We start from the raw sequence: 23,618 nt of genomic DNA on the forward strand, positions 1-23,618 counted from the left end.
TTAGACTCCTACGTGGTGTGAGATCAGGCCAGGGGAGGGGGCCTTGTGTTATTTTCAAAGACCTGAAACTATCAAGAGCTTTGTAGCAAAGTCCTGGGGGTCCTCTGTTGAGCCTATGTTCCTAGCTTTCCAGCCATGCTATCCCCGCAGATATTCATGGATTCCTAGGCCAGAAGAGGCCTTTGTGATCTTCTAGTCTGACGTCCTGTATAACACAGGCCAGAGAATTCCCCCAAAATAATTCCTGCAGCAGATCTTCTATAAAAACGTCCCATCCTGAGTTAAAAGTTGCCAGCGATGGAGAATCCACCACGCCCCTGGGCAAGTCATTCCGATTGTTAATTACTCTCACCGCCGTTAAAAAGCCCAGAGCCCCCACAACCTAGGTGCTCCAGCGGCATGTGTATAAGTGACTGGAGCACTCAGGTGGGCTCAGACACTGATTTGGGGTCTAGGGTGGCTCAAGAGAAGAGGTTTGAGGCTGGTGGTGCACCCTGGAGTCCCAGAGCCAGACACAGTGACTAGATTCTGCCCAGTCCCAGCTGGCTCACAACTATGGGAACTATCCAGTCCAAATCTGCAGAGCTGAGGGGGAGATGGAGTCAAAGCTGGGGTCCAGCTGATGCCCCTTGCTCCGTGTTTTCCTAAGAGCCACAAAAATTAGATGCACAAAGTGTCAGATCCAACTGACTGGGAGTTTATTAAAAGACAAAAGTATTTCTCTAAGATCGGCAGTGATGACAAAACTGCAAGCAGCGAATACACAGAGCAAAGACATGCAACCACTCGTTATCAGAGCCTGACACAATGCGATTACAATCTGCAAATCCCAGGTGACGCTGAGCGGTGTGGGGTGATTCCCAGACTCCGGACAATCTAAGCTCCACATCAAACAAGCAAATCAGCACATCAAACACAGCAGCAGCAGCTCAAACTGCAGATCAAGGCTATGAGAAGACTCTCACATCAGTGATTTAACTGTTAAGCCTCGGATATGGGTTTAGCAGCCAGATGCTTCCAAACCCTGCTCAGGGTACAACTTAGTTACAGGGGTAATAACAGCAACTAGCATAAGGGCGGCAGATGGAGAAAAGAATCTTTAGCTAAACTCTGCTATGAGACCCATTAAACGGATGTGCCTGGAAGACCAGATCCCCAGAGCGGGTCAATGGGATTGAATCAATGGAGCTAGGTGTATTACTGGGGATCTGTGCTTGGGGGTTTCTAACCGAGTCTGTTTCCCTGGGGCGCAGGGACCTGCATTAGAGCAGTTTTGAGTTGAGAGCTAAGTCCATGGGAGCTGAGCAGGTTACAGGTCTCAGGTCGGTGTCTTACTGCTCAGAAATCTATTTTTAATGGTGTCCTTTTAATGAATTGTGTTCACAGGCTTTGGGTGGAATTGGTCTAACCCAGCATTGAATGGCAAAGGGAAAAGGACTGAGGGAAAGAACAAAAGCTGGAAGGAGCTGGTTCCGGGTTCATTGTTTTCTGATCACATGTTTGCACAGTTATTGCAGCTCTGCTGGCTTGTCACAGTCAGACTCTGCACCGGTTTACACCACATGCAATAGGCCACATCCTCAGCTGGTGTCAATCGCTCCATTGGACTCAAGGAATCTCCACTGATTTACACAGAGAAAGTTCAAGTATATTTTAAAAATCTTGTCGGATGTTTTTAATTAACATAGATCAGGACTTTTTGAGCTGGTATTTGCCCTGATGCTGTTCCTCAACTTTCCCAGCTGGGGGCTTAAAAAAAATGGTGGGGCCAGGGGACTGTACTTATTTTTGCCTATTCCCCAGCATTGGAAATACATCTTTGTTTTTAAAAGGCCAAACTCTGGAGATCTTTTTCAATATTTTTTCTTTTGTTTAATTAGATTTGAGTACAGAAGAATCTGCCATTGTCCTCTGGTTGGTTCCAAGCTCCATCTGCCAGAGGCATGTATCCAGCTTATTGGTCTTTTGTTGCTGTTATTCACTTGCTTTCTCTTCTGTCTCCAATGCCTTGATCAGGACTCTTTGTGCGTCTTCAGCAACACCATCCAAAAAGCTGTTCAGCATTTTGTAAGTCACTGTGAAAGACCTCTCTGCAGCAAATACGGTCCCAACCACTGGTATCATGCTGACAAAATGTTTAACTACCATTAGACCCTCCCCGGTAGCTTGTGCCAACAGCTTCTCAGCCATTTCTTTCGATATCTCTTTGGCCAATGGGGACTTGATCACATACTTCAGCTCAACGACAGACTTCCGAACCTGGCTAGCGAGTATAATGAGGGAAATGTCATCCAGCCCAAAGCTCTCACAATACTGTCTCATGTTATCCACCAGGATGCCAACGTCACACTTCACCGAGAGAGCCGGGAGAGGAACAGCTGCGATGCTACACGACTTCAGGGCTTGTTTCCAGATCTGCCTCTGCAAAGCCTTTTTCTTCTTTTCCAAGATTGGTTGGGAAAGATTGGGCAGGGCCAGGAGGAAAATGTGTTTCTTGTGACTTTCCAGTTCCTTCAGCAACTTTTTCTGCAGTTTGGGAGAATCGTATTTCTGAAATTCCCTGCTCGACACAAGGAAAACCTGTGGGGAGCTCATCCCTTCTCTGGACAGGTTGTTGACGCAGTCATTTCTGATTTTCTCCAGGGTTCTCTCCTCATTGAAGCTCTTTCTGTATTTCTCATTGTAGAGGTCCAAGTCCACCTTGGAGCGCACAAAGTAAAACTTCTTTCCCATCTTCCGGATCTCCTGGGCCAGTTTGGCGTGGTTGGCCCTGAACCGCTCCGAAGCGAGGATGATGAAGAAGTCATAGCGACTGAATGTCACCTGCTCCAGGTAAGTGTCTGGCTTAAAATCTGGGGTCCCGATGCCTGGCAGGTCCCAGAAGATCACACTGGGGTACTTGGAATGCTGGTACCGCTCTGGTTCTTTGGTTGTCTCTACCACCCCGGTCTCAGCTGATCCTTCATCCTCATCTCCCAGGCCCCGGAGGGCATTGAGGAAGGATGATTTCCCGGCTCCTGACTCCACTGTGATCGCAATGTTGAGCTCAGTTTTTTTAAGCCTTTCGTCAGACCTCTGCACCACATACGCTGCTAATGAGAGGTCTCCTGTTTCGATGGCAGCCTTGACGTCATCAGTTTCCTGCTCAGACAGACCAGGCAGTGTATTTCTGTGTTTTGTAAATACCTTACCATAGATAACTTTTAGTTGTTCCATCCTCCTATGGAAAAAAAAAAACCACCCAAAATTAAGTGTCAGTCTTAGTCTCTTTCCTCCCACAGAACAAGTCACCCGGAATTGTAACATTCAGTGAGTAAAAAAGAGTGTTACGTAGCGGACAGTACACTAGACTGGGACTCAGTTTCCCCATCTGTAATATGGGGATAATGAAAAGCGCTTTAGATCTACAGATGGAAAAGCATGATGGAAAAGCCAGGTATTATCATTTATCATACGTGTCCTGTACTTCCCGTGGGGCTGGCACGCTCTCCTCTTTACCCAGCGCCTCCGAGAGCCGACAGTTCTTGTCCAGCTCCTGACCCGAGCCAAGCTCCTGGCCACCCCCAGCGTAGCCTGTTTGCCCTATTTCCCTGCACCGCCCTCCAGCTCCTGGGCCTCCCCCTTTGAAACACCCCATGTCAACACTCACAGCCGGCCCAGAGTTGGGATTAAGCCTCAGGCTGCTGCTGCAGACGGATGTGTAGAGTCTCTTCCCAGATTGGGGGTAGGGGACTCTGCATCTCCACTCGATGACTAAGAATGACGTATCTGGGTGTGAGGGGAGGGAAATGGAGGCATCTGTACCCTCCCCCCATAGATACCCCTCTCCCTTCAAATCCTCCCCATGCTGGTGTCCCCTCTGCTGCCTCCCCGGTCAGGGGCAGGGACCCACAAGTCCCCACCTTCCCCATACGGTGCCCAGCCACAGGACAGGTCCTCCAGGCTCTCCCTTCCTGCCCATTCCCCCCGATTCGGCTGCTTCAGGTCAGAGCTGCGCAGTAGGAGATACAGGAGGAGGATTCAGCTTTGCTCCTCCAAAGCCCCGTGTCTCCACGTGCCCCCATCTCTGTGCCCCCTTCCAAAAATGCCCTCGCTGACGCCATGTCAGTCCCTGCATCCTCCTCCCTGGTCCTCAGCCCTGACAATGCCTGCCCCTCCAGGCCCCGTGGCAAGAAGTTTCCATGTGCTGCTTCTGCCACAGCCTACCGAGCTCAGCGCTGGCTCTCTCACGGTACGTCCATTCCTCTCCTCACCTCACAGCGACAGCTCAGCCCCCCGCTCCAGCGACTCCGTCCTTCCTTCAGCCCGGCTGCACCTGCTCCAGCGAACGAGGTGTGTGCAGATGGGGGCTGGAATTCAAAACTGGAACTCAGCGCAAACAACAACATTCTTTTCAGGTTCCGGCACCACCCTTGCTCAACAAATCCCAGTGGGTACTGCCAGTTTCAGGGAGGCTGTTAAGGTGGCTACCGATCTCCTAGCCTCTGTGTTCACACCTCACAGTCCACATGGTTCAGCTCTGACCTGCCACACGATCTACTACCGTGGTCAGAGGCCTCCATTGTTTGCAGCTGTCTCTTCTAGAGCAAAGAGGCCTAACTGCTCTCTTCGTTGAGCCTGAAAGCGAGTGCTGGGCTTTGTTGGGGAGCCCTGGTTCCTGTCCTCCCTACTCTAACCACTAAACCCCACTCCCCTTTGTACTCAATCCCACCCAGGGGCGGCTCTATGTATTTCGCCGCCCCAAGCACAGCAGTCAGGCAGCCTTCGGCAGCATGCCTGCGAGAGGTCCACCGGTCCCGCGCCTTCAGTGTACCCACCGCCGAATTGCCGCTGAAGCCATGGGACCGGCGGACCTCCTGCAGGCATGCCGCGCTCACACCGACTGTCAGGCCGCCCCCCCACGGCTTGCCACCCCAGGCACGCGCTTGGCATGCTGGTGCGTGGAGCCGCCCCTGATCCCACCGGTGTCTGGCACCCGTTGCCCTTCTGGGGAAGCAACGCTGTCACGGATACTCAGGGTGAAAGCTGGATCAACTCTGAGAGCCGGGGCCAATTGCTGCAAGGAATCCCTGCACCAGTCAGTGCAATTGCTCTGAATGCAGCGAAGGCCACTGGAGCGAATGCCACTGAACAAGAAAACACAAGTCTTTGGGTGATAACACACCACATACAATGACACTTCAACAATATCTACGCCTCCCGCAGCCCTAAACTAGCACCTCCCCGAACGACGTTAGCTGTGACCACGGGAACCCTCATCCGTTGGCATGGCTGCGTCTGCACTGGGGCTTTTGTCAGCAGAGCTACGTCAGCCAGAGATGGGATTTTTTCATGTCCTTGACTCATGCTCAGACTCTGTGTCATGGGTTTTCTCTGCAGTCTACTCACAGTGTGTCCCGAGTGGCGCTTGCCCGTTGACTGTCGCAGTGGAGGGGGAAAGCTGGCAGAAGCAGCTCTGAGCACGACCCTGAGAAGAACCAGGAGACAGAGCCTCTGGAGCAGAGATCTCACTGTAGTCAGGCTGGGGGCATGTGTAGTTTATTGGACATGCAAATGCTAGACAGGTGAGAGGGGTGCCATTTGAGTCGTACACATCCACAGAATCATAATTTCAGTGGTTTCCCCTCTGCACTGTGTGTGTGTGGGGGGGAATCACTGCCCCCCCCCCAGCTCCAGGTGCTCTGGTTGGTGGAAATGTTGATAATACAGTGTCACCGTAAGTGGGTCGATTTGGGTATCACTCAAAAACCCTTTCCCCCAGACACAATGTGGGCAACCATGACAAACCTAAAATAATTATCTAGCTTCATAGACTCATAGCAGTAGGACTGGAAGGGAGGTAGCTAGGTCATCTGGTCCAGTCCTCTGTGCTGAGGCAGGATGAAGCTTTATCATTCTAGACCATCCCTGACAGGTGTTTGTCCAACCTCTTCTTAAATACCTCCAGTGATGGAAATTCCACAACCTCCCTAGGGAATTTGTTCCAATGCTTAACCACCCCCGACAGTTAGGAAGTTTTTCCTTATATCGAAGTGGAATCTCCTTTACTACAATTTAAGCCCCTTGCTTCTTGTCCTCTCCTCAGTGATGAAGAACAATTTATCACCCTCATCTTTGTAACAACCTTTTACATTCTTGAAGCCTGGTATCATGTCCCCCGTCATTCATCTCTTCTCCAGACTAAACAAATCCAGTTCTTTCAATCTTCCCTCAAGGCTCATGTTTTCTAGATCTTTCATCATTTTTGTTGCTCTTCTCTGGACATTCTCCAATTTGTTCTCATCTTTCCTGAAGTGTGGTGCCAAGAACGGGACACAGTCCTCTAGTTGAGGCCTTATCAGTGCTGAGTAGAGCGCAAGAATTACTTCTTGTCTCTTGCTTACAACACTTCTACCAATACATCTCAGAATGATATTTGCTTTTCTTGCAATAGTATGACATTGTTGACCCATCTTTAATTTGTAATTGACAATTGATTTTTCCTTCCTCTGTGGAGTACTTTGCATTTGTCCGCATTGCATTTCATCCTGTTTATTTCAGACCATTTCTCCAGTTTCTCCAGATCATTTTGAATTCTAATCCTGCCCTCCAAAGCACTTGCATCCCCTCCCAGCTTGGTGTCATCTCCAAACTTTATAAGTGTACTCTCTGTGCCATTATCCAAAGCATTTATGAAGATATTAAATAGACCCAGATCCAGAACAGATCCGTGTGGAACCCCACTCGATATGCCCTTCCAGCTTGACTGTGAACCATTGATAACTACTCTCCGAGTACCATTTTCCAACCAGTTGTACATCCACAATAATAGATTCTTCTAGGCTGTATTTCCCTAGTTTGCTTATGAGGAGGTCATGTGAGGTGGTGTAAAAAGCCTGTATATTCTAGGAAATGTTTAAAAATCAACGTTGATTTAATTATACTTTAACACAAGTCAAACATGCAGCCCTCATAAATTTAAATTGTGGCCCTCGGCTGGCAGTGCGGTGTTAGCAGTTAACGCTCGGAACACGAGACCTGCTGAATGTCTGTAATGTTACAGATCACTGCCTGTGGAGGGAGAGCTTCAAACTGGTTTGTCATCACCAGCAAAACAGAAACGGTTCGGTGGTGCAGATTAGCAACTTTGTGTATTATGCCAAAAGAGAAAGTGCTTGAGATGTCAGCATCCAGCCAGAAATAACCGGCTGCATGCTAGAAATTACTGGAATCTGTCCATAATAGACACAATTACATAACATACATGTAACATAAGACAGCGTGGCTGTTTCTGAACATGGAAACTGGCTGCTGTTGTTTGTTTCTCCTGTGTCTAGAGAAACTGGCCTTTGTACACACCTGCAAAGCTACCCGCTTATCCCCCTTCACTCCTACCTTCACATTCTCCTTTGCCATCCTGCCTACAAACAGCCTGACAATGGTTAGGGAGCAGGGGTGCTCAGACCCCACCCCCCCATCTCTCATGCTAACTGGCATTGTGCGGATAATTGTTTGTTCAGTTTGCTGGTGGCGCAGAAAAAGAACTAAAGGAAACGTTTAGAATTTTTTTTTGCATTTTTAGGAGGTTTTTGGGGTGTGACTGAAGCAATTCGCTGAAATCCACGTGCGTTCGTTATGCGTTTCAGTCAAACTGAATCTGTGTTTGTCAACAACATTGTGCCCAAAACTTTTCACCAGCACTAACACTGACTGATATTGTCTTATCGTTTCCTTGGGCTCCTCCATCTGTCTCCATTCATCACCGCTTGTCTTATACTCAGGTTGTCACGGCTCTTCGGGGCAGGGACCAAATGTTTATTCTGTGTTTGTACAGCACAATGCGGGTCCTGGTCTGTGACCAGGGCTCCTGGGTGCTACCATAATACACCTAATAAATAGCCATAATAATGTACAGCACCTAGCGCAATGGGAGACCTGGTCCGTGGCTGGGGCGCCTGGAGGCTACCGTAATACACCTAATAAATGACAATAACAATGTACAGTGCTTAGCACAGTGGGATCCTGGGCCATGACTGGAGGACCTGGGTGCTACCATAATACACCTAATAAAATAGCAATAATAATGTACAGCTCCTAGCACAGTGGAATCCTTCCTGGGTGCTACCCCGATATGACTAATAAATAATAATAATAAACACAAACATTCTCATGGAAAGTATTTTCTTTCCTCAATTTCCCCCTCTCTTCCCTCTCCCCCAGGAAAATTGAATACTGAAGATTTTGGCCTGAAATCTGAATTTTTTTCAGTGTTTGGTAGATTTAGGATGAAGGATTTGAGGCGATCGGTGGGGGTGGGGGGTTGTCTCATTTTCTGTTTTTGATGAAAATTGGATTTTCCACTGAAAATTTTGAGGTGAACCAAACATTTTCTGCAGAACCCCTCTCCATTTTCCAACCAGCTCTCACCGAGAACGATGCAGTGACCATCGGTGTCAGCTGACCGCGTTAGTCACCTTTCGGTTCCTTAGACAAAGCTTCCCGGGGCACAGAAGTTGTTGTCGGCTCTAAAGAACTATTTGTTTTAGTGGGGGCAGCTCCCAAAGTTGGCATGATAAGCCCCATCGAGTGCCAGTGACGCTAACCAAAGAATGCACAGGTGTATTTATAGCTACACCGATGTTTAAATATAACTCCAGGTGTTGACTTGCTAGACTGGATGATGTGAGTGTGGTACAGAGGCCATGTGACCTAGTCGATAGGAAGTCTGAGTGGGAGTCTGGGTGATATTCCTGGCTTTGAGCAGGCAGCCAGGACTCCTGGGTTCCTCCTGTGGCATTGGGAAGAGAGAGGCCTTGTGGATAGGGAATGGGAGTCAGGACTTTCAGCCCTGGGATGAAGTGGTTAGAGTAGGGGGTAGCTGGGAATCAGGATTCCTGGGTTCTATAACAAGGGGTGAGGGGTCTAATGGTCAAAGCAGAGGGGATGGGAGCCAGGACTCCTGAGTTCTATCCCAGCTCTGGGAGGGGAGCCGGGGCTGGTGGTTAGAGCAGTGGGGGGGGGGGGGGGGGGGAGCCGGGACTCCTGGGTTCTCTCCCGGGCTCTGGGAGGGGAATGGGGTCTGGTGGGTTAATGCAGGAGGACAGGGGTAGCTGGGAGTCAGGACTCCTGGGTTCCATAGAGAGGGGATTATGGTCTAGTGGTTATAGTGTGGGGGAGGGGAGAGACGGTCAACATTTTTCAAATCTACACCCAGCTCTACCACTGACTCTCTGCACCACTCGGGAAAAACCACACTCTGGGCTAGACTCAGCCTTGCAAAGCTCAGCTTTGACACGTCCAGGCTCCCCGTGCAACACATAGGGAGAAGAGGGCCTGAGAGTGGGACCCACAAAGCCAGCCTGCCAAGTGAAGGAAATGCCGAGGAGAGGAGTGTGGCCTAAAGGAGTTAGGCTCCTCCCTCTCCATGGGATTCACAGCCAGGAGCCTTCTCCTGGGTGGCGTTACCCAAAGGGCACAGGCTGAATCGCTACCACACACCCCAGCACTTAGGCTCCCGGAGTGAGTCCGTGGGGCAGAGCAGAGAACCTGGGGCTAAATCTGTGGAGACAGTTACCCCCGGAGCTAAGCTCTGGCCCCAGGGAATAGGTCCTTCCAACCTGTCTGTGCATCCCAGAGCGTTACACTCGGGCGCCCAGTCCCTTGACTTCTGGACATTGATTCACTGCCTCTGTGCAAGCAGCATCCCCCCGTTTGCTAGCTTCCCCTCAGTTCAACCCTCTCCTCAGCCCCGGCGCTTAGTTGTGTCTAGAGTAAAACCAAATAGATGTTTATCAGATACAGCTTAAAAATAAAGATTCCAATAGAGGCAAGTCTAAGGATCAGACCCAAACGCTTACAGATAAAAGCAGAATGTAAAACCCCACCTAGGGCCTAAACTGATTAACAGGATCCTCTCCTATCTAATAGGACAGGGGTAGGCAACCTATGGCACACGTGCCGAAGTCAGCATGCAAGCTAATTTTCAGTGGCACTCACACTGCCCGGGTCCTGGCCACCGGTCCGGGGGGCTCTGCATTTTAATTTAATTTTAAATGAAGCTTCTTAAACATTTCAAAAAACCTTATTTACTTTACATACAACAATAGTTTAGTTATATATTATAGACTTATAGAAAGAGACCTTCTAAAAACGTTAAAATGTATGACTGGCACGCGAAACCTTAAATTAGAGTGAATAAATGAAGACTTGGCTCGCCACTTCTGAAAGGTTGCCGACCCCTGTAATAGGCTGTTTCTCACCCAAAGGTCAGTCCGTACACTGCTCATCCCGGCGAGCTAGCTGGGATCCGTTGCTCGTGAGCCACCCACGCTGGCAGAGTGTTACCTCCACAATGCTCCAAAATCTAGTCAATGATTTATACAAAGTGAAACAGCTTCACCAGAAGAGATGGAGAGAGATTACTAGTTTGGTTGATAAAAGTAACAGTGTTGACATCATATAATTTGGCTTGGCAGAATTAAATTTTTATTTTTTTATAATTTTCCCGGATAATATTCGTGTTTATTTTTAAGCATTTCCCCCCAATTTTTATTAATCAAAATTTTAACGTTATCAGGAGATTATGGGGGTGGATTCAGACAATAATTATTTCATAACAGTAGATGCTGAGATTCAAAAAGTTAAAGCTTAATAACCCGTTAAAACAGGGATGGTCACTATCAGCATCCCCTGTTGAAATATACAAAGTAAATAGCCGTAAATCAAACCCGAATAAGTTCTCACTTTTCTTATTTTTCTGACTTTGCCTGTCTGTACATTTTGATTACCATGGATGGGAATATTTTTTCATCAGGTTGTGTGTGTGTGTACGGTGAAATCGATACTTACCAACATTTACTCATAAAACACTAATCTTTTCAAGTGTAAACATACCCCAACTTCTGTAGGGCATCTGACCTGGTACTGCATGGCATTCAGATTAAAAACACATTAGAATGATACAAAATTAACACGGCACACATGATATGGATTAAAAAGTGGCTGACAGCTCTCAAAACGTAATTGTAAATGGGGAATCAACTTCAAGCAGGTGTGTTTCTAGCGAGGATCCCCCCTGGGATCGGTTCTCGGACCTACACTATTTAACATTTTTATCAATGAAGAAAGCATGAAATCCTCACTATAAAGTTTGCAGATGGCACACGGATTGCGGGAGTGGTAAATGAAAAGGACAAGTCACTGATACAGAGCTATCTGGATCACATGACAAGCTGGGCACAAGCAGACAATATGTGTTTCAATATGGCTCAATGTCAATGTGTGCAGCTAGGAACCAAGGTTTGCGGGTCATGGTGGATAATCAGTTGAACACGAGGTCCCAGTGCGATGCTGTGGCCAACAGAGCTAATGCGATCCTGGGATGCTGGGACAGAATGTACCCTGTGTTCACTGTCGGAATGATCTTTGCATAAAGCAAGCCTTGTGAGGTATCATTTGAGAACTCATAACCTGCTAGTCATTATTATCCTGGTAAAATGTGGGTGGCAACATTGCATGCAAAGGTATAAAATTCCACTGGATGGTGCTGTTAACACATGTTCCAAACACAGCCCTGCCCAAACAGCAGTTGGCAAACAGGTCTGTCGCAAACCAAAGGGGGTGTGCTTCATAAGTAAGCTGTCGATAAAGTCATCAAGCAGGAAGGATAGACAAAGAAACCACAAGCCGGTTAGGAAAAACTGCAGGAAATATCCTCTCCTGTAGAGTCTCTGTTTCCTGAATCTCAGCTGGAAGTGTTGCCCAAGGGAGGGACTGACCCTATAAAAGGGGGACAAACACCCCCTGGCACTCCCTCCTCTCTCACTCGCTCTAATCATTGATTCACTGTGTGAAAAGGGGCAGGGAAGCAGCCACTGCACAGAAGAAGGGGGCCTGGCTTAAGGAGTTTGGCCAGTAAGACTGCTGAGAACATGTGATGAGAAAAAACGTTGTTTTGAATTGAACATCGTTTGTGAAGTTTGGCACCAGCTGTGTTTCATCTTTATTTTTCTTGTAGCATTTCTGACTTTAGTGCCTCATTTCATTGTGTTCATTTAAAATCTCTCGCTTGGCAGTTAATAAACTTGTTTTATTTTTGTATCTAATCCAGCGTGTTTGAATTGAAGTGTTTGGGAAACTCCATTTGAGATAACCAGGTTTGTGCACATCATTTCTATTAATAAATGGAGGGACTTTATAGGAGCTTGTATTAGCCAGGAGAGGGCTGGGCAGTACAGGATGTAAATTTCTGGGGAAAACTCTGGGGCTGGGAGTGTGCTGGGGTCACCCTGCAGGGTAATTCAGGCTGGTAAAAACCCAGGCGTGACTGAGAGTTTGCAAGTAAACACAGCTGGGTGTGGCTTGCACACTGGAGGCTGTGAGCTGGGTGGCCAGGAGGCTACAGCAGCAAAGCCGTGTAAAGGGCACTCGAGGGTAGAGTGCAGGGCTGACACAGTTACTCACTAGTCTAGACTGTACTCACAGATGCATAAACAGGGGAATCGCGAGCTCACCTCTGTATTTGGCACTGATGCGATCGCTGCTGGACTCCTATGTCCAGTGGGTGCACCAAGCAAGCTCTGTCAGGCTAAACGGAAAGAGCTATTAAGCCCTTGTATGTAGAAAGACCCCTTAGCACCAAAGCCCATCCTGTCCACACCCAGCCTCCCACATCCTCCCCACTCTGCATCCAGTCCAGCCCGCCCTCGGTAGGGCCGACCCCACAAGTTGAAAAATCATGATCTTTATTTTTTTTTAAAAGATCGGCTGGTGCTTTTAGATCTGTCATATGATTGTTTGATGCCCCCAAATGTGTGTTGCCAACCCTCCTAACTTTTTTGACCCTCGTTGCAAGAGCTTTCGCTAGAGAGACCCAGCTGAGCTCCAAGTGCAACCATTAGTACAAAATGCTGCCAGGCAGTGCAGAGATTCCTGCTCCACTGCAAGCCCCACAGTTCCCATGAATGCTGTGTCCCACCAGCCCCACATCTGCCTGCCCCCAACTCCTCAGATAATGCTGCTCCCAAAATACATCTACCCATTCCCTCGCCTCCTCTCGTCTGCATCAATTCACCCTCTCAGCCCCACATTTCAATTAATTCATTCCTGGTCCAGTGTCAGTTCATTACCCAGGCTGCCACTCCCTCGATGTGGAGAGGACACGCACCAGCCTTTGTAACTCGAGCTGAGCCACTCCACGCACTTCAACCAAACATACTGTTTAGGTAGGATATAAAACAGGTTTATTAACAGAGAGATGTTAGCTGATTATAAGTAGCGAGCGTAGAGATCACAGTTAGTTACCCAAGAAATAAAATAAATCCACAATCTGAGTTCTATAAACTAAACAGGCTTTGAATCAAGCCGTGCCGCACCCTGACAGATGGTACTAACAGGTCCCAGAAATTCTAAACGCAGGCTGGGACTCTCCTCCAGCCAGAGACCACCCTCCCCAGTTCAGAGTCTTTGTCCTCCAGACGTGTTTCCAGGTATTGAGTTGTGGGGGGAGTGAGGCCAAGTCATGATGTCACTTCCCTTCTTTTATGGTTTCTTCCAGCTGGCTGAAAAGATCTATGCTTGTGACATGAGGGTCCGCCCCCATTGGTCAAGCAGTCTCCATTGCCTACGTGCGCTCTCTGAGAAGTCTCCATTTTATCCAGTTCCTGGGATAGTGGATTCTCTTTAACGGGCCAGTGACAGTGGTGAATATGGGGGTCCCAGGGTGCTACTCTGAGGTACAAAGTGCCACACCCAATATGGCCGTCCTTATGTTCTCTCCCTTGCCTTACACCTCCCCTCCTGCCCTGCCCCTCTTTTTCATGGGAAAATGTCAATTCAGATGCATTATTTTCTCTTGTCATCAGGAAATTTCAAAATTAAACATTTATTTTAGATATTCAATAAAAAATTCTGAATTTTTGGTGTTTGGAAACTCGCAAGAGTTTGGTTTTCTATTTCTGATATTTGGCTGTTCGTTTTTTCTTATATTTTAATTTTCCCTTCCCTTTTCCCAATGGAAAGGTAAAAAAACAATGTGAGGAAGGAGAAGGAAAACTACTTTTTTCTTAATGATTTAGAACAGGAAAAAGTTGGGCAAAAGGAAGAGCTTGTCTACAAACATTAGATAATGGGTTCTCTAATCTAGCAGAAAAAGGTCTAACAAGAGCCAATGGCTGATCATTGAAGCTACGAGACAAATTCAGTCTGGAAATAAGGGGCACATTTTTAACAGTGAGGAATTAACAATTGGAACAATTTACGAGGGGTCATGGTGGACTTCCCATCACTGTCAATTTTTAAATCAAGATGGGATGTTTTGCTAAAAGATCTGCCCTGGTTCAAACAGGAATTAATTCAGGGAATTCCCATGGTCTGTGTTATCCAGGAAGTGAGACTAGATTATCACAATGGTTTTTGCTGGATTTATAATGTACGAATACATACAAATTTACACTAGTTTAATGAAATCCGTTAAAACTAATCTAAATAAATGAGGACATACCCTTGTGTGAACAGTATTATGCTGATGTAGAAGTGGCTTATTCTGGTTAGTTTAAATCAGCTGGGAATTGGTTTAAACTCAACTGAAAGAAGCTATTTTCAAACCAAAATGAGGCTGTTCACACTGAGATCTGCACCAGTTTAATTAAAGACCAGTGTTCCTTTTTACCCCTGCCCTCCTCCTGAGTATGTGTTATGCTACAGCCGCTAATGACAAGATTACAACAAGACTCTGCTCTCATTTAGATTATGTCTATATTGGAATAAAACACCTGGGGCTGCCCTGTGTCATCTGACTTGGGGTCGTGCGGCTCGGACTGGGGGGCTATGTTTGGGCTCGGGCTGGAGCTCTGGGACCCTTGGGATTCAGCCAGAGCCTGAACATCTACAGTGAAAATTGATAACTGCGCAGCCCAAGACAGTTGACACGGCTCAGCCACGGGTATTTTATTGCAGTACAGGCATTGTGACATTCCCCAGGGTATAACCTGGACTGCTGTGTCCCCTCAATTCTCTAACCTGGAATGCTTTGCTGTGAGAACAGCCATTTCTGGTCTGCTCACACATGACCTCCAGCAGGTAAATTACTCCCAGCTATACTGTCTGAATGCTAAAGCCAGCCACTCACGGCTTACACTGTAGGGCGACACCAGCAAACTCCCGCCCCGGTTTTATCGCAGTAATGTGCATCTTATATTGCCCAGCATCTTCCTGGACAACACAAGAAAGTCTGTCATTTCAATAATATGAAATTATATTCACACATCTTGTTATCTCAAGTGAAGGTTCCCAAACACTTCAGTCCAAACACACTGGTGTAGATAAAACAGCACAACAAGTTTATTAACTACAGAAAGAAAGATTTTAAGTGACTACAAGTAATGGGGGTATAAAAGTCAGAATTGGTTACAAAGAAATGAAAGGTAAAACATACACTAATACCAAACTTAATGAGCTAAGTGAATTTAAAGCAAAAAGGTCTCTCTCACCATATGCATATAGCAGGCTGGCTGAGTTCCCTCAGGCAGGACCTCTCCCCCAGTTCAAGGATGTTTCCTTCGTCTTTCATACATTGTTGATGCTGTGAGGGGAGAGAGGTAACCTGGGGCCATTACTTTGTCCCTTCATAGCCCTCTCTCTTGTGCAAGAGTCATTTCCAGCTGGGCTCTGGGACCCTGAATGTCTGAGTCCTTTCTCACATGTAGATTTCTATCACTCTCGCCTTCCTTCCAAAGAATGACTGCTTAGCCAGGTGATAGTTTATTTGCTTTAGTTGACACCTGGTTGAGGCATCAGTTTGTCTTTATCTCTGAAGAACTGCTTTGTGCCTCCTTTTCTAAACTTGAAATAAGTATTATCATATAGTAGAATCTTATAATTTCACATAAAATGTTGCCACACATATTTCACCAGGACAATAATAATCAGCAAATTATGAGTTTTCAAATGTTCCCTTACAAGGCAGACTTTGTACTAAATGTATCGTAGTTTTGTAAAAATGGAGAAGATAAGGATACAGACTGTCACAGGCATACCCTAACAGTCCTGATTTCAATGATGAGAACATGAGCTGGCATTAAACCTGAGCTAGAAAACAGGAAGGTGCCATCAGTGTCCTCTGTGCACCAAGCAAACATCTCAAACTCTGGGCTCTGTTGTGTTCATAGCACACACAGAGAGAAGTTAGATAAAGAGAACCCTTGTGACTTTGTTTCTTCAATTTCAGAACACACAGGAACCCGGAAACAGAGAGAAAATCAGGCTGCTGCCTTAAACAAGCAGGCACAGCTCATCTGACCTTGCTTTAAACTGCCTGTCTGCAAACCGACTGTGCTCTCACAATTTAATACAGAGCCCCTTAGCTGCAAGCAGGACAGCGGTACCCTCCACCCACTCTTAAAGTGATAGCTTTCAATTCCAATGGAGTCCTTAATACACCACAGGCTCTACAGATGATCACTCCAGGTTATTGATCTGTCCATCTTGCCCCCAGATGCCAGTTCACCTCCCCCATCATCCCCTATCTCTTGCCATGCACCCTCTGTCCAGTTCGGCATTTCATACACCACCACTCCCGGGGAACTGGCCTAGATTAGTAACATTCCCCAGGTTCAGAATCCCACCCACGTTTGGGAGCACCTGCCACTCCCCTTGCTAATCAAGAGGAGAAGCCACAAAGAAGGAAATAGAAAACAGAGCACAGTGTAAGAAAGCAGAAGCCCCCCTCCTGGTATGTTTGTGTTTTAGCAACACTCAATTTGCATCCCTGCTTATATGGGACACAGGAGCAGATGGACCCAGTGGTTCTGTATGACTGACAATCGGGTCCTATATGTATTCCTATGTTCCTGCTGCTTAGACAGAAAGCATGAGTGCTGTAATCAAAGAATTCACACACATTGCATGTGCCTCGTATCCAATACTTTTTCCATAGTGGTATCAGGTTTGAGATGCTGCCTTCTCTCCAGTGGATTGGGGCCTTTGTCATCTGATCTCTTTGCTTGGGCAGTATTGAACTTTTGATGCTGTTACATTTAATTTTTCTCTTCTGCCTCCAAAGCTTTGGTCAGGACCCTTTCGGCATCTTCTGCAACATCATTTAGAATGCGCTTCAGTGTGGCGTATGTGACTGGAAAAGACCTTAATATTACAGGGATACTGAATTGAAATTTCTCACAGAAGACGTGCTCATTGAACGTCAGGTAATGATTTTCAGCCTTGCCCAGAAGACGTACAATAAAATGGAATGACATTTCTTCTTCTAGCGGAGACTTTATCACTGCCTTCAAGTCTGCAATGGGCTTCCCAACCATCTTGGAAAGGTTAACCAGGGAGTCATCATCCAAGCCAAAGTTCTTGCGGTAACTTGCCATGCAGCGCCTCAATAGACAAACATCATAAGCAAAAGAAAGACCTGGAATAAGAAGTAGAGAAAGGATGCAGGACACCAGCCATTGTTTCCAGATCTGACTCAGCAGGGCTTCCTTCTTCCTTTCCAGGATGGGTCTGGAAATATTGGGCAGGGAAAGAAGGAAAACATGCCTCTTGTGAGAGTCAAGCTCATCTGCCAGAGTTTCCTGCAGTCGAGGAGAATCGTACTTGCCAAATTCGCATCTGGAGACAAGGAAAACCTGCGGTGAGGTCACCCCTACTCCCTGCAACTTCGTCATGCAATCGTCTCTGATTTTCTTCAGGGTGGTCTCCTCACTGAAGTTTTTCCTTCTTTTTTCATTATACAAGTCTACATCCACCTTGGAGCGCACAAAGTAAAATTTCTTTCCCATCCTTTGGATCTTCTGGGCCAGGTCAGCGTGTGTGGATTTGAACCGCTCGGAAGCAATGATAATGAAGAAATCGTAGTAGGCAAAATTGACCTGCTGGAGGTAGCTGTCAGGCCGGAAACTCGGCGTCCCAATTCCCGGAAGGTCCCACATGGTAACATTTTGGTGTTTGGGATGAGGATAAGGAGTTGGTTCCATTGTTGTTTCTGTCACATCAACCTTGGCTGCGTATTCGTCATCATCATCCAGACCCAGCATGGCATTGATGAAGGACGATTTCCCACATCCCGACTCCCCCGTGATGGCGATGTTGAGTTTCATGTTTTCCAACTGCTCTAGGTATTCCTGCGCTTTAGAAACCATTTCTGAAAGATTCCCTCTTTCAACAGCGGCCGTTAGCTCTTCGAGATCCTCTTTGGGAATAGTGGAGAGACTAAAATCCGTATCCTGAAATCTATCATCCAAAGCACCTCTTGGTAACGCCATCTTTCTGGGGGGAAAAAAAGAAGGATGTCAGTCAGTGTAGAAAGAAAGGGGAAGGCAATGGGAAACAGAAATTGCCATTACCAAGAACTTCATGAGTCCAGAATTGTTCCTGTCTCTTCATAAGGCTATTATAATGTCAATAGAGAGAAAATGTATCAAGAGTAATGGTTGATTATCAGTGTCACACTGTCTGAAGTGACTCACCACTGAGAGTGCCAATCTCAGGTCAGACTGTCAGAAAACAGGGCAGACACCCCAAACTGGTCCTATATTCTATCATTAGATTTCATCAAGCCCGTAATAAATGTGAACTCCTGGATCACTATAGCAGTTGTACCATGGAGCCACAGACAGTCCCCTGAGACTCTCCAGCCAATCTTACCAGTCAAACTGGACTTTGTGATAATGGTCCTTTATCCCAAATATCACATCACATTAGGTTACTCCCAACCCCAAAGGATACTCTCGATCTCACACCAAACACAACATTGGCAGCCAATTTCTCTAGTAAACTAAAAGTTTATTAGCTAAGAAAAGAAATGAACATTATTGAGAGGTTAAAGCAGGTAAATTACATTAACAGGTGAGCCTAAGATTGTAAATCCAAAATGACAGCAGAGATGTAGTAATCTGCTAGTTTTGCATAAGTCTCTCAGGGTACCCAAAATGATTTTGGGGATCTCTGTCCTGCATCTGGAGTGCTTCCTTGTGAGTGTTCGAACAGTCCAGAGATGCAGGATCATTCCCTCAAACCAATATTTATAGATCCTGCTCACAGAAGAAAATCTGAACAATGTCTTCACCCACATGAGTTTTGATGAGTAGCAGCTGCAGAATGAGTTGTGAACTTCCATTGTTGAACTCAATGACTGTGGCTTTGAAGTTAACATTCTACTTCCTTTGCATACACAGGTAATTCAGTTACAGTGATATATGGGTTTAAATTTTTTTACAGGTTTAAACATTTGTATACAATTGCCTGCCATTACATTATAATAGGGATAGATAAGTGAAAACAATGCAAGTATCATTCATTAGTATTCATGAAGTTCTAACACCTGAATATACACACACTTTGATCTGGGGTTATTTAATTACAGGGTCATACATAATGTAATGTGATAGCAATCAATAGGTTTCTAGATAAGTTTGAAGACAATGCCATTAACATTCCCTTTGAACTAAACTAACACAAGTGAATTGTTGTGCACACATACTTAAACATTTCACACTTTGTTGATATTCACACACAACTCAATTGGTCTATTGTTCTGACCTAAGCTGGTCTGTCAGTGTTACAATCAGCACTCAAGACGGGGGGGGGAAAGAGAAGTGAGAACAAGTCATGCCTCAGAACTCTGTGGTGAAGAAAGTAGCTTGTGAAGAAATAAAGGGTTTTTTTTATTATTTTGATATTATGCATCATTTCTGAAGCAAGAAAATGAATAAATCTCTAAGAGCTTGGAAGAGATTTTTCTGCGCATGTTTTTCACAGGCTGGTTTGAGTTATCCCAGTTTTAATAATAATTTTTTCCCTTCCATATTAGAGGCTAGATTTTCAAAAAGCATCACTATGGACCAGCTTGCAGTTGGAGATGGTCAGAAATTTTCCATCAAAGCATTTCTTTTTCATGGAAAAATGTTAATTTTAAAAAAAAATGTGTTGGGGAAAAATCTAAATGAAATGTTTCACTATTAAATTTTGCATTTCTGCCTGAGCAGTCATGACTGAGAGCTGTAGTTCAGTTTCTTCATTCCCCCCATTTCCCCTTATTGGCTAAACTCCCCAGCCAGACTACCTTTCCCATGATGCACCACAGTCATGGGACTCCCATGATGCACTGTGCAGCTCAGGAGGATGCAGATTACTGTTGAATTTCTCCAAAATGTTTTGACATTTCCTAGACACATTTTTTCATTCTGCAAAGCTTTCCAGTATTTCAACTTTTCATCCTGATTCAGCATGACAGCAAATGCTGAAATATTGGAATGACCTGTGAGACAATTTACCTTTTTGACCAGTTCCACTCTCAATAGGGCAAAGGCAGGGCCTCTCCACTGTTCTCAGTGGGATCTGAATCTTTTTAAAAACTGGCTCTTAAGGCATAAATATTCCAGTGGGCCTCTGATCTTCACTGCCTTGTTTTTAGTGCCTGTTTTTCAGAAGTGTGGAGTGGCTCATAGCCTCTGAAAATCAAGTTCCTTGAAGAACTCTCAAGCTAGGTACCCAAAAATGAAGGCATTCAAGGTCAGGCAGTGTCCATGTCTTAAAATGAAGGCCTAAATGCCATATTTTGAACTCAGTTACTCGAGTGAAAACCAGGAACTACCACACCCAGTGACTCCAAATTCACACTGACATCTCTGAGGAGGGAGGACACTCATTCTAGTCCAGAAGCTCCGATGTGCCACACAAATTTGGTGGCCTCACAATTGCATTGTTGAAAATTATTAACATCATAAATAAAGTGTCTAGAAAGATCTGTTTGCATTGACAAAAAGAATCTCACCAAATTTTAAATTTCCTGCACGAATTTTGTTTCCTTTATTGTGGGTCTTTCATGGATTGATCCTCAGCCCTGTGAGGCAAGGAAGATTTAATGAAGGTTTTTTTAATGTAATTATCATCATCTTTATTACAGAAGCTCATAGAGGCCCCAACCAAGATCATGGGCCCCAGTGTGCAGGGTACTGGACAAAATTAGCAAGAGACAGTCTCTGTCTCTAACAGTTTACAGGCTAAATAGACAACACAAAGGAAGGATTCTTCTCCACATTTTGCAATGGGTAAACCGAGGCACAGAAAAATTAAGTGACCTGCCCAAGGTCACATTTAGGCTATGTCTCCACTTACACTGCTACCGTAGCACAGCTGTAGAGACAAGAATCCTTCCATCAACCTAATGCTCTCTATACCAGGGCTTATGTCAGATTAACTACATTACTCCGGGGTCTGGCTTTTTCACACCGCCGAGCGATGTAGCTGGGTCAACCTAACATTTAATGTAGACCTGGCCTGAGACTCTGTAGCACAGAAGCAATTAGCACTCAAATCTCCTGATTGCCAGTCCAGCACCTTAACAATAAGCCCATCCGTCTCCCATGGAATCAGTGATAGATATCTGGTAGCAAGATATTTCTAACTCTTCTTGCGTCACGTCTCAATAAGAGTGACTGAAGAGATAGTCATGTCCTCTTGCTCAAGCAATTCAGCAACTCACATGTAGCCTTAACTGAGCTCCCAGTTGGGAGAATGAGGAGAACAGGCCAAACAATACCATAAGAGGCCAAACCATTCCACAGATTTCGTCCATGGTCCGCTTTGTTCAGGCTCTCTTTCCATTAAGTCTCACATGTTGTCAGAGCTAGCAGTTTCACTTCAATTTTGTTGATTTTCCAGTATACGACAATAATTTTGGATCAAATATAAAGCCCAACAGAGCCCTCCAGAAAGCGGAGTCAGGATTTTCCTCTTTGTTTGCCATATAAAACACACAAAAAAGGAAAATCCTGCCTTCTGTCTCTTTATCTATACAATAGACACCCTCAGGTTATCTGCCTTCCCTACAGTGACAGGTCTGTGGATTACGTTGTGGTTATCTTGAAGTTGTCCCTTCTTATTCCAGGGCTTTCTTGCGAATTCTCTTTGCATCTTCGGCAACTTTATCCAGGAAGCTTGACAGTATGGAATATGTGGTAATGAAAGACAACGCTGCTGCAGCTACGGTGCTAATCACGGATACCAGCTTAAAGCGACGTTCAAATGACCTGGTGATGCCGCACCCAACCCTGACACATTTCTTCAGTAAGAAGTCCCTGGTGAGTTCTTCCACCTGCGGCGATAGGATAACAGCTTTGAGCTCTGTGACGGGCTTTGCAGCCTGCCTGGCAAGCTTAGCCAGGGAGTCATCATCAAGGCCAAATCGCTTGTAGAAGGCGATCATGGAGACCAGCAGGATTCCAATGTCACACGCGAGAGAGACTCTCTCAAGGGGAACAGCATTGATACAAGCAGACACCAGGGATATTTTCCATAAATGCTTCTTCAGGGCAGCTTTCTTCTTCTCTATGATTTCAGGGGAGAGGTTGGGCAAGCTGAGCAGAAACACAAGTCTCTGTAGACTGGGGAGGTCCTTCTCCAGCGTATCCTCCAGTAGGCGAAAATCATACTGGTCGAACTCCCAGTTGGAGAGAAGAAAGACCTGTGGGTTGGACACCCCTTGGTGTCTCAGATGTTTCTCGGAGTTCTCCCTGATCCTCTGCAAGACACTGTCCTGACTGTAAATTTGGGGATGAGCCCTTCTTTCATTGGCCAAATCTTCATCCACTTTGCAGCGCACAAAATAGAACTTCTTCTCCATTTTTTGGATCTTCCAGGCCAGGTCGGCATGGCTGGAACGGAACCGCCCTGAGGCGATGATGATAAAGAAGTCATAGCGACTGAATTTCACCTGCTGGAGGTACCTTTCTGGCCGAAAACCCACTGCCCCAATCCCTGGCAAATCCCACAGTGTCACGTTAGGGTAGGTAGGATGCGGATAAGCAGTTGGCTCTGTTGTCATTTCTGTCACACCAGTTGGGGCAGCCCTTTTGTCCTCAGTCTCCAGTCCCCGGATGGCATTGATGAAGGATGATTTCCCTGCACCCGTCTCTCCTGTAACAGCAATGTTGAGCATCGTATTTTCAAATGACTCCAGCGCCTCCTGAGCTTTCAAAGCAGCTACCTCAGGGCTTCCATCTTTGAAGAGATGCATGAATTTCTCATATACTTGTATAGCTGCATTGAACGATGCCTTTGGGTCTAACTCTATATCCACATCCTTCATGAGTGCAGAGAGAGACTCCATGGACTCCATGAGAGATTTGAAAGATGTCATCTGGCCCAGAGAAGGAAGAGGAAAAAGGGAAATTTCATTCAGCGTTCGCTAGAGTTGGTCAAAACTCAGAATTTCCATTTCGCAGGAAATTCCGACATTTCAAAATTTCTATTTGTCCCAAATCAGAACAAAAAGTTCAAATTTTGAAATTTCCCATGTAACAAAAATTCCAAAACAATTAGTTGTGAAAATATCCACAGGGCTTTATTGAAATGACCTTATTTTAATAAAGTGCTTCATTTCAACTATTAATTGTAATATAAATATAATAGACTATATAATTATTAATTAATTTTTTTAGATACCCCTTTTGACCTATCTAGTTAAAGTTTAGGGCCATTAGGAGGAGAAATTGATAGCATCCTTGCTCATAAGTCCAAATTCTTTTCATCCAGCACTCTTGATTCAAAAAACTTTCTCTAGGCTTTTCCCAGGACCCCATGACACTTCCAGGCTCTGGCTGTCTCTCTGTGTCTTGTGCTTCTCTCTCTCACAT

The 23,618-nt window shown here is 45.8% G+C and overlaps 3 protein-coding genes across 3 annotated transcripts; all 3 read right to left on the minus strand.

The window, feature by feature from the left end:
- Nucleotides 1–1,974: 1,974 nt before the first annotated feature.
- On the minus strand, nucleotides 1,975–3,216 carry LOC112118746 (interferon-inducible GTPase 5-like). The gene has a single exon (XM_026660414.2). It carries the CDS (start codon nucleotides 3,214–3,216, stop codon nucleotides 1,975–1,977), a length of 1,242 nt encoding a protein of 413 aa, XP_026516199.1.
- Nucleotides 3,217–17,012: 13,796 nt separating this feature from the next.
- Nucleotides 17,013–18,245, minus strand: LOC112118752 (interferon-inducible GTPase 5-like). The gene has a single exon (XM_024217169.2). It carries the CDS (start codon nucleotides 18,243–18,245, stop codon nucleotides 17,013–17,015), a length of 1,233 nt encoding a protein of 410 aa, XP_024072937.2.
- Nucleotides 18,246–21,862: 3,617 nt separating this feature from the next.
- Nucleotides 21,863–23,122, minus strand: LOC112118748 (interferon-inducible GTPase 5-like). The gene has a single exon (XM_024217166.2). It carries the CDS (start codon nucleotides 23,120–23,122, stop codon nucleotides 21,863–21,865), a length of 1,260 nt encoding a protein of 419 aa, XP_024072934.2.
- Nucleotides 23,123–23,618: the final 496 nt, after the last annotated feature.

The sequence above is a fragment of the Terrapene carolina genome, unplaced genomic scaffold (genome assembly GCF_002925995.2).
Source record: "Terrapene carolina triunguis isolate 2854851 unplaced genomic scaffold, T_m_triunguis-2.0 Scaffold771, whole genome shotgun sequence".
NCBI classification, from domain to species: Eukaryota; Metazoa; Chordata; order Testudines; family Emydidae; genus Terrapene; species Terrapene triunguis.